This window comes from Triticum urartu, chromosome 7A, assembly GCF_056163025.1.
Source record: "Triticum urartu cultivar PI428250 chromosome 7A, HENAU_Tu73, whole genome shotgun sequence".
Taxonomy (NCBI): Eukaryota; Viridiplantae; Streptophyta; class Magnoliopsida; order Poales; family Poaceae; genus Triticum; species Triticum urartu.
The window spans coordinates 21172988-21184643 of NC_141879.1; the positions used below are offsets into that span (position 1 = coordinate 21172988).

At 44.4% G+C, this 11656-nt stretch overlaps 1 protein-coding gene across 1 annotated transcript; it reads right to left on the reverse strand.

Moving 5' to 3' along the window:
- Positions 1-6470: 6470 nt before the first annotated feature.
- LOC125518132 (B3 domain-containing protein Os06g0112300-like) lies at positions 6471-7161 on the reverse strand. Its single transcript, XM_048683070.2, has 2 exons — positions 6889-7161; positions 6471-6847 (listed from the first exon to the last, which is right to left on the reverse strand). The coding sequence occupies exons 1-2, from the start codon at positions 7006-7008 to the stop codon at positions 6515-6517; spliced, it is 453 nt and encodes a 150-aa protein (XP_048539027.1). The 5' UTR covers positions 7009-7161; the 3' UTR covers positions 6471-6514.
- Between the last annotated feature and the right edge of the window lie 4495 nt (positions 7162-11656).

An 11656-nucleotide genomic window follows, 5' to 3' on the forward strand; every position in this document is an offset into this window, starting at 1 on the left:
TATGTATGGCGGTAATAGGGATTCCCGGTCCCGAAATAAAAGAAAAAATGTGTAAATAATTAAACAAAACTCCTCCATAATTGTTGTTGGTATGGACGGCACCCATGGGTTCGGCTAGCCGTGAAGTGTGTTTGTTGGTGGAGGGGGGACAAACCTTTACTTTTACCGTTTGGAAACCGCCACTAATGTGTTTAGCATGGAAGATATTGATAACTTTTGGTCGTGACGTAAACAGGAAGGGTGCACCTCCCAAAATTTTATTTATCTCTGATTTAAGCTTTGAGCTCTGGCAGCTTTGCAAATCTCTTCTTCGCTCTGCGAAGGGACCATCTATTACTTTTATGTTGTGTCTTCACCTTCTCAAACAAGCGCCAGACCTGAGAGCATTATTGTCATCCTCATGCATTGTGTATAGTTAATAATGAATGCATCATTACTGAATCTTTTCTACCATGAATTACAATGTTTAGTCGCTGCTTGAACTTCTGGTACTGGAGAAGTGGAGGTGGTGGGCTGAGCAGGTTTGGCCACATTGCAACTCTCCCTCCTGGTTCGGGTGATGCATGTCAGCGGTGGTGTGCTCCGTCGTCGGTGTCGTTTTGTGTGATTGCCATTCTAGCAGCGGCTACAGCCTCACTGCGGATTGCTGTGCCCACCGAATGATCTTCGTGAGAATTCCAGATCAGGTGGTTACTTCAGATGGCTCATACTGATGACATTGTGGGATGCATCCAGAAGGCTCCTTTGTGACTTTTGCCGTCTCTCACTCGGGCCCGTGTGCATTCAGTGATGAGATGCAATCTACGACAACATGACGCAAAGTGTATGGTTGTGCAGTGGCCGCAATTGGATATCTAACCCAACGTGTGTAGCTGTTGGGATCATGAAAAAGAGGTGGTGATCTCCTCTAGTACCCGGTCTCAACATCCGGAGTGAAAACTTAGGGCTAACCCAAGTTGGTTATACCTAGCAATGTTGATATTTTTGTGTAGTTACCTTATTGAAGACATTGCTCAAATATGCTCGGACTTGTTCTTCACGGTGAAAACCTTGATTCTAGTCTTTGATGGTTGGATCCGGTGAGGGCGGCGCTTGAGTGTCGATGCCTTGATGAAGGCATTTCTTATTGAAGAAACCTCGTTGTCCTTGCAATGTCAACAAATGACTGGTGTGGATATGACCGTTGTTTTATTTTTTTCAATCGCTGATCGCTTGAATAGTTTTTCTTTTCTTTTTTCCTCGTTTAGGCATAGCATTCGTCTTATATGGCTTTGCTATTTACCAGTGCATTTATTTGTATGTGAGCCCTGGTGTTAGTTGTGTGCATCCTAACTATGCAGAGACTGATAGAATAAGGGCCTAATGAGGTGGTTGCTCATTGTATTTGTATCTGCTTGATGCTTCATTTTGACTCAATAAAATTCACCCTTTGTCAAAAAAGTAATAGTACAATAAAGTTATTGCAGTCAACTAATTCATCACACATATAGTGCGGCTTCCCCCAAAAATGAGTAGCTTTACTTCTAACTGCATTTGGAAAGTATTCTTTTTTTTACATTTGGAATGTATTTGTTGCTTTCTGCATTTGGAAAGCTTCCTAGCATGTGATGGAGCTGCCAAGGTGCATCCATAAACCATCACAAATGTTAACGCCCGCACGTGTGGCACGAAGCAACATGGCCCAAATGCCTCCATTACTATTCATTTTGCCACGTCAAAGCAGACAACATCAGCGGGAATCTTTTTCGTTTTCGGTTTAAAAATGTTTTATCTCCTAATTAAAAATCCAATTAAAAATCTGTTTTTACTATTAAATCCATCTCGACGAGATCTTCAAAACTAGATCCAATGTTGATATGTTTCAACGGAAAAAAAAATTGCCCAGAAGTTGCCATTATGTTTACACCGTAGTTGCCATAGTGTTTACACTAAAGTTGTCATGTGGCAAATTTAGTTTATATAGCATGGCAATTTTAGTATTTTGACCATGGCTATTCCAGTACTTTGACCATGAAAATTATTTTTTGTATGAACCATGGCAATTTTAAATGCATGTATCATGGCAATTTTAGTTTATGGTTCATGGAAAGTATAGTTTCTTAATTCTCCCTTTTATAATATGTCAAAATTTACTTTTAAATGTAGAAAAAATAGCTGAAATATATCATGGCAACTTCAGTGTAAACACCATGGCAATTCATATGCAATAGACATGACAACTTTTAACCCAAAAAAATTCGTCGAAACATATTGCTATGAGATCTAGTTTCAAAGATCTCGTCGCGATGGATTTAATGGTGAAAACGGATCTTCAATCGAATTTTTCATTTAAGAGATAAAACATTTTAAAAACTAGGAATAAAATAGATTCTCACATGCATGCATGCGGTGACGTGGCGTAGTCTATATGTTATAAGGCATGTGGGCGGATGTCGCTCCCACCACACGTGTGGACGTTACTAGCGTCCTAAACCAGAGTTATTGTTCATGTGCTGAATCCACGGGAGTTCCAACGCCCATCATTTAATTTCAGTATAACAAATACAATAACATATTAAGCTGGACTTCACTATGTTGCAGAGTTTTATAAAATTTTACAAAATCCGATACAACAGCTCCAAGTAATCGGTAAGATATTTTCACATAGGGGGTTATGAGCCCAGTAAACATCATACATCAAACAATAAATTTAGGCTCCCCCAATGGGACCGAGAACAACATGGTGTAGTGTTGATCACTTTCGTAACTGTCTGGTACAGCGCCATCCTCACCGGTATCAGATTTTGCAGAAAATCATCGGCTGTTGGCTTCTCCCCTTCAAAAATATCAGTCACCGTTTTGACAATAAAACCATAAGACACCACTATTCCGGGTACGGCAAACAAGAAAACCTAGTACAATGCCACCGCTGCTCCCTGGTATGGCAAGCACTGACGGAGCAACGGCAAGGCCGATTGGGCCTTAGCCAGCCCAGTGTTGGATTAAAATAATAAATTACAACTAGTCCAGCATGAACTCAGGGTCTGTTGGCTTTAGATTGCTAGATCAATGGTTCCTCAATCGTCAGCTTTTGTGGGAGTTTAGGTGGCGCCGACAGCACCAGTTGTCAATCACTTGCTCTTTGTTGATGATAGCCTGCTACTTTTCAAGGCTAGTAATGAGGGGGCAAGGGTCGTTTCAAACCTGCTAGAGACCTATTGCAATGCGTTGGGGCAAAGAGTCAACAATGATAAATCATCCATATTTTTTAGTAAGGGGTGTCCCCAAGTGGTTCAAGACAGCATTAAGGACACCCTTCAAGTACATGATGAGCAGCTGAGTGACAAATACTTAGGAATGCCTACTGATGTGGGTCATGCTAGGAATGGAACTTCTAAATATTTGAAGGATAGAGTTTGGGAAAAAAAATCAAGGGATGGATGGAGAAATTGTTATCATATGGAGGTAAGGAGGTGCTAATAAAGTCTGTTGCTCAAGCCATACCTGTATATTCCATGTCTTGTTTCAGATTACCGAGAGGTATTTGTGAATGTGTAACTTCAATGATATGACAGTTTTGGTGGGGCAGCAAAAGGGGGAAGATAAAACCTTGCTGGGTGTCATGGGATGTATGCACCAAGCCAAAGCCCTTTGGAGGACTTGACTTTACAGACATTGAGATTTTTAACTTGTCACTCCTGTCTAGGCAAGCCTGGAGAAAATTACATGACCCAATGGCTTTGAGCTTCAGGATATTGCGAGTGAAGTACTATCCAGCATCGTGTTTCCTGGAAGCTCAATTAGGAGATAATCCATGGAAAATATGGAGAGCGATTATTCATGGAAGTGAAGCTCTTGCACAAGGACTTAGGAGAATTTGGAGAGGAGAAGAAACAAAAATCTGGGATCATAATTGGTTAGCAAGGTCGGGGATGATGAGGCCAATAGAATCTCTTGTACAAGATAAGCCAACTAGGGTTTCGAAGTTGATTGATAGATCGTCTTCCTCTTGGCGAGAGGAAAGGGTGCGAGCAGTGTTTATACCTTTGGATGCTGAGAGCATTCTCAAGATCCCGCTATGCACGAGGACAGTTGCTGATTGTTGGGCCTGAGGAGAGGATGAAAGGGGTCACACGAATTTTTGCTTGGGACGAAGTTAAGGAACGGATCTTTTCTGCAGCCGGCTGGGGGTCACACGAATGACTCCAGGGAAGAAGGAGTGTAGACATCACTTTGGAAGATGAAAGTTCCTTCAAAAATAAAAGTGTTCCTGTGGAGACTGTGCCATGCAACAACCCCAACAGCCGATCTTCTCCACCATCGCAACATCTCCACTATGAAGGCCTGTGCATTATGCTCTTCACAATATAGCTGGAAACATGCCCTCATAGACTGCATAATGGCAAGAAGCATCTGGTACTTGTGCTCGGAAGAAACGGTGGAGACTATGGTTAAGATTCTGTCAATGAACGCAAGGGCCTGGCTCTTTACTTTGCATGATACTCTGTCCCATGCGGAATTTACTCGTATGGTGGTGACGCTATGGGCGATATGGCGAGCAAGAAGACGGGTGATACATGACGAGATTTATGAAAGTCCTTTCTCAACCATTGCTTTTGTCATGACCTTCCTCAAAGATCTCCAGATAGTTGAAAAATCGCCGGCAGTGAGCAGCAGGATTGCAATGATTCGGCCGGCAACATGGCAGCCGCCGACAGAGGGCCATGCAAAGCTTAACGTAGATGGGGCAGTCTCAGGTGATGGAACCTTTGGAGTATCGGCGGCTATATGTCGGGACCAGTTTGGTATCTTTCTGGGGGCTTCGGCGATCAAGTTCAAGCATGTCTCTAAGGCTGCCAAGCTTGAGGCACTGTCTATACAAGGACAAGCCTTGGCTGAGGATGTGCATGTCAACCGGATACATATTGCCTCAGAATGCAAGACAGTGGTGGACGGCATAAAGAAGAAATTGGCGACGGAGTATGGAGCTATAATACATGAAGTAATAGACTGTTCTCGTTACTTTTCGTCGTGTAACATAGTTCATGAGTTTAGGAGCTCGAATTACGAGGCTTACAATCTTGATAAACATGTTTTGACACTCGTCTTTGGTCGCCACGTGTGGTTGGGCCAACCGGGGGAGTTGTCTTTTGTACCTGTAAACATTCAAGGTTCTGAATAAAGTTTGGCAAGGTTGTCTAAAAAAAGATCACTAGATCAATTAACCAGGAGTTGAAAACACGGACGTGCAAAACTTGCAAGCAAGCAAGCAAGCAGCTAGCTTTATTGATCTCCAGGAGCAATTCGTGCTGGTGTAGCTGTACGTGAACCTGGCTTGCTAGCTCTCCAGTGGATCGGATCGATCACGTCTCTCCGCAACGTGGCGAACGTAAGAAACGATCGGGAAGACTTTTTGATTGCCGCAGGGGCGTGTAGCTTCTGAGCTTTTTATTGCTTTTCGTTTTCTGGTTGTGGTACAAGGCTGGGGTACACACAGATACTCCTTTTGTTCCTAAATATTTGTCTTTTTAGAAATTTTAACAAATAACTATATACGAAGCAAAATGAGTTAATCTATATTAAAATATGTCTATATACATTCGTATATGATAGTCTATTTAAAATCTTTAAAAAAACAAATATTTATGAATGAATGAAGTATATATATATATGATAGACTGCTAGCTATCCGACTTGGTGTAGCACTGCTAATCCTACTCGGTTTACAATACTAACAAACTAGGACACACATGCACGTGCAATCCTAGATTTTTGCTTAACTCTAACAGGGTCGTCGCAGCGCATGACTAAGAAGCAGAGCAGCCGCCATTTATACCCCTGGTGTCGACAGAGGCACACAGCAGCCGCCGGCCGCCAAAGCACTGGCATCTAGTCATCGTCGCACCGCGCAGTCGCACAAGTCAACCGCCTAGACACATTCTTTGATGAGAATCAGTGGTGGACAACGAAGTCTATCCATGTGGAACCATGCTACACTGCGCATATTAGACTTCTCATTTCTGATGTATCCTATTCCCAAGCTAACCTCCGTTCCTCTCTTGTTTTCCTTGTTGCTTTTGCTAACAGATGGTATGTGGGAGCAAGGTGTTGAGCTTGAAGCATGGAGGAGTACCTCATTTGTTTCGACGGACAATTCTTATATGGGAGAAAGAGGAAGGTGGTTAAATAACCCGAGCATGGAGAGAGCACACTGGCCGGTCTGCAATAGTGTTCACAAATATTGAGGTAAGCACATGCGGCCATCAGAAGAAATGAGGAAAACAAGTGGAAGTGACGAAGAGTCTATGCATGGCTTATCTTGAACAAATGACTATCCAAGAATAGACATGAGGAATGATGAAATACTCGGTCTTGAGAAAACCGATTATGTCTTGACCAAATTACAAGAAGACACATAGACCTAGAGAATGAAATGCAAGGTAATAATATGGTGGTCGATGGCTTACAAGAAGACATTGAATCGACTTGCACCAGCAACAAGTGAAGCTTAGCTCTCACGAACGTCTAACGATGGCTAATCCATGGTAACCTGCACCTCGAGCATCACCTCACCCTTGCTGAAATCTTCGGCATCCCTGGACACCAGTTCAAACACACACGCATCTCCAACGTGCAGCAAATTTTCGATGGCGAAGTCCGCCCAGCCCGCGTCCAGGTTCTTCAGCTTTGTGTGGCCACAGTAGCTCATGATCCACGAGCTCCTGCGGCACCGGGGCACCGCCGCGGTGCTCCTCACCGGCAGCCGGCGCTGGAAGTGAGCCGGGATTATCTGCATGGTCCGACGAAAGAAGCAGAGGAAATCAGGGCATGGCCATTTGATTATGAAGCTAGCCGCCATTGTTGCAGGCTTGCAGCGTCATATCATACCAGCAGCTAGGTCTTCTGGACGTGGATCTTGCACATGACGGCCCTGAAGAAGGGCCGGTGGCGCGAGAGTGGGGTCGTCTCCTCATCCTCGTCAGCGTGCTGCTGCGACACCCAGTTTTCCACAGAAAAAATTATGTTCATATGCAAAAACTGGGGAAATCAAAATTTTATACATACCAGTGAGGGATATGGGAAGAGGAAAATATAATTTGGGGAAAAGATGATCACCATTAGTAACAGAGCAGAGCAGGCAAGTAAGAAGAAGCCACTTCACTTTGGATGTTCTTGAGCGAATGGCAAGGCTAGCAACTCCACTGCTTGTTGTGGCACGAGTGTGCAGCTAACTTTAAGCCTTCTGAACTTTACCAAGTGACCATGGTAAAAAAAAAAAGCAAGAGAGCAAACCAACCAACCAGCAGTACTATAGAACTAATAAAGCAATTAAAGCACAAGTTAGAAAGATACAAATATATTTGTCTCGTGTGAGGTCCACAAGTTAGCAAGAGAGTAATAAAAACATTTTTGTCTCGTGTGAGGTCTACAAATTAGAGTTTGTTAATCAGTAAAAGAGAAAGATACAAAATCACTACTAGGGAAAATCCTACTAGTAGCGCTGGGTCCAGCGCTACTGCTACCACGCTACAGCTAAGTTGTAGCAGTAGCGCTGGTATGGGCAGCGCTACTGGTAAGTATTCTTAGCAGTAGCGATTCCTGCAACAGCGCTACTGCTAGGTGATTTACAGCGCTACTGCTAATGTTGCTGCTTTCATCGATCCGCGCTTTCTATGTACTTGTGCGGTATTTATGCGGGCTCTATACAATAGTTTCATCGGCTCATACTAAACATACACTATTCTCATCATATCATAAACATACAGTAGTCTCGTCATGCCATCATCATCATCATTCAACACAAATATCATCACATCTTGAAAATAGCGATACACAAGTGCGATCATGTCATGTCTCCAATAAGTGCAACTGCATGGTCATGGCACACACACACAAGTTTCATCATCTCTATCTAAACCATGATGTAGAAGAGAAGAGCGATCAACATGAGCAAGAGCGCGACTATGTAGTACCGGCGGTCCCGCCCTGCTCATGCTGGAGTGTCCACCTCAAGTAACTACTTTCCGCTTCGGCTCTGCTGTCGAACACTCTGTGGCTAGCACCCGGGTACCTGTGCACCTGGCCTGAGCGGCTGACCAGTGGTCGTAGACTCTTGGAACCCTCCCAACGTACACGGCGTGGTAGCCCTTCGCCATCTCTGATCTATGTACCTGCATCGTGAGTTGATGAATTGAACAATAATATGCAACATAATGTACTTAAGAAAACAAAGCGACATAATTAGCAAAATACAAGCAACCAATAGTAAACATAAATGACGAAGTTACTCATACCCAAACTAATTAACTAGAGCGATCTACGCTAATTCAGGACCACGGTTTAGTTACATCACATAGTTTCGCCATGCATAAATTCAAAGTTTTGCCATAGAAAGATAGTAGTGACACATTGTCATCAGCAATCAGTCCTCCATGTCAGCGGTCCAATCTTCATAGACAGGGAGGAAGCACCCGAGCTTCTTGAAAGGCTTAAGGTCCAGACACTGAGCGAGTAGCAGTGCTCGGACATCTTCCCGCGTGATTGGCCCATGGTAGAACATCCATGTTGGTTCGAGGACCTGCTTCATGATCACTTGGGCAAGTTCACACTGTACATGATAAAACTCAGCTCTGATTCGATGATCCGGTGTCGTTCCTATGCTTGTGGCCCAGCTGATAATCTCGGCATCGTTGGTAGTAGGTGACATGCGAAGGCGTTGATTATCCCTTCTGTACTCGAGCAGGTGAGCATGAGGTAGAATCCATCAGCCATATTGGTGTGTGGTTGTTGGATGCAGCAGAAGTCAGTCTTATGACCGAAAGCCAGCCCGCGATTCCTGTACTTTTTCACGTTGATATATCCACCAGACAGGCTGAAGGTTAATAGGGCACTATCGAGAACACTCTTTATGTGCTTGTAATCCTTTTTACTGAGGTTCTTCGATGAGTCCAAGTACATCGCATGGGAGTATTCCGAGAACAGAATGATGAGGACGGTGCCCTCCCCCCCCCCCCCCCCCCGCTGCGCAAATTAAGTACACCTCAAATTAGCCTCCATGTTACAAAGAAATGATTAACACTGACGAAAGGATATGTGCGGATGACTTACATGGGATGATAAGGCAAGAGAATCACTTCCTTGTCCTTATTAACGATCATGAATTCGCTAGGCACTACTAGGAAAAGGCCTGTTAGTGGCGCACCTGTTTTCGCCATTAATGGCGCACTACATGGGTGCGCCATTAGTATATCAGATAGTAGTGACGCACCAGGCAGTGCGCCATTAGTATGTCCCATGGTGCGCCATTAGTATGCCTCCCAGGGGGTCATATTTACCTTCTGCTCTGGGTTACTAATGGCGCACTAATAGACAATGCGTCACTAGTATTTTTACAGCAGTGCGCCACTAATGTGTTGTATGGTCCGCCACTAGTATGAATATTAGAAATTATTATTTTTCTTTTCTAATATTTGCACAGGTTACAAAATATATTACTGCACAGAATATAGACAGCACCACACAGCAACAGCAGATTTATCGAATACAATAGAAGATTAGTCTCCGAATACAATTCATCATATTAGCTAGTCTCCGAATTCAAAATATCGAACAAAGTTAGAACATTACAAGTATCGAGACTGCGGGTAGCGAGTTTGTCTTCACATTACAAGTCGATATCGATCATCTAGACTACCATCACATAGAAGAGAGCTGAGGTCATCACGATTAGCATCATCGCGATGAAACTGGTCTGCATCCGGTTCCTCCTCCGCTCCCTCCTCTCTCCCGCTAGATAGCGCACGTATCTAGCCTCCGCCCTAGTGGTGTACCCTTTGTTATTGTTACCGCTGAAACGGTGAACCTGTCTCCGACACTCCTCCCAGTCGTCGTAGACTCCGAAAACCTTACCCTTGTACACGACATACGACGGCATCTCTATGCACTAGCCAAACAAAATGTTAGTAGCAATTCACAGACAATACATAAGCAATATATAAGTATGCAACAAAAGGATCGAAAGAGAAAAGCAAGACATTAATAGCACGATTCATGGTCCTACTAATAAATAGCATCGATTACATATAAGTTGAGCGACTGTCCAAACTAAAGAGACATACAAGTTCATTAAAGTTTAATTACAACGTAAGCTAATCGATATTTCAGAACTACACATAGCATCACTACTTTCGACTCGACTCAGGGACCGGAGCGTGGATGAAGCCGCCGTCTGTCGTGATGGTCATGAAATCGCGGGCGTTGTCTGCCTGCATTTGTAGCGTTGTTTCAATCTCACTGTTGAACGGTTGATATCTGAGGTAGAACTGCCCCGAGGTATGAAGGACATCTTGATGGATAATTTCCGCAAACTCCGATTGGATGCAAAAAATTTCTTGTCTGATGTCCGCGTCCTGGATTGCCGACAAGCTTGCGGCCCAATCTTTGATATTATTTGGTAGCAGAAGGTGATTATGGTCCCATACGATCGCCCGCATGTGATGGAGGGCGTAGTAGGCATCCTTCTGACCGCCAGGTGGCTGCTTGACGCAGGGGAACGTCGTTTTGTGGGCGAACACGTGCTTGTCGTACCTACGAATTGGCCTATTGAAGGTGCCTCCAGATCTGGCGTAGCCGGGGAGAACATCATCAAGAACTTTCTTGATATTTGTGTAGTCTTTCTTCAACTGACATTCCGAGTTGAAATACGTGGCCATGGAATATTTCGGGCTTAAGAGGATGAGTGTGCAATATGTGTCACTGCACAAAACACGGAATGTTAGAAAAAAAAGAACGATCGAAATCTAAGAAATCATATGTTACGGGGCGGTGAGGGTATGACTTACTCGGGAAAGTAAGGCACGAGGAAGTTATCCTTATCTGGTTTTGCCAGAATGACGCCTTCGAGGTATGAACTCGCAACTTGCCGGTCCCCAGCGCTGCCCAAGATCTTGACACGCATGTAGAAGGGGTCGACTATCACGATGTCCGGGGCCTTATCTCTAATGATCCGCATCTCCATACTCAGCGAAAATAGCCGAACAAAGGTGTAGTGCAGCGGATGAAGGTTAAACATAGCGAAGATGTCATCAAACCACAGGACGATCATACCCCCGATGGCGCTATCGACAAAGCCCTTGCCCTCTGGCACCTTGGCCACGAAAACCGGGTATGCCACATCATTCTCGGAGAGACGCCACTTCTCCAAAGAAAGAACACTGTCATGCAGACTCCGCATAGCACAGGTTGCAGCATTGAGCAGATTAGTCGGTAGCATCGGCCTACCCGCCACATGCACCCTCCTCAAGATATCATTAGATGTAGGTGGCCTGTCCTGAGCACGGATCGTAGTCGGTGCCGGCTGGCTCGCACCCTTGTTATTCTTTCTTTTCCGTCCCTTCTTCTTCTGATGTAATGGGATCGAGTTCTGCTCACAAACAGCCTTCTTGAGTGTGTTGGGGCTGATAATATTTGGCACCTCGGCTATCTGAGGCTCGGTGAAGGCGGCAGCTGGAGGCGTCTCCTGAGAACTGAACGCCAGACGACGCCTGTTGCAACTGGATTTCTCCGTGGTACCAGCTAGATCGTCTTTTGCAGGGTTGGGTTCTTGAGAAGGAGGCCCTGAGAATTCGTCACCGTAACCATGTTCGTTGAAGTACTTATCGACGTTTGTAAATGTACC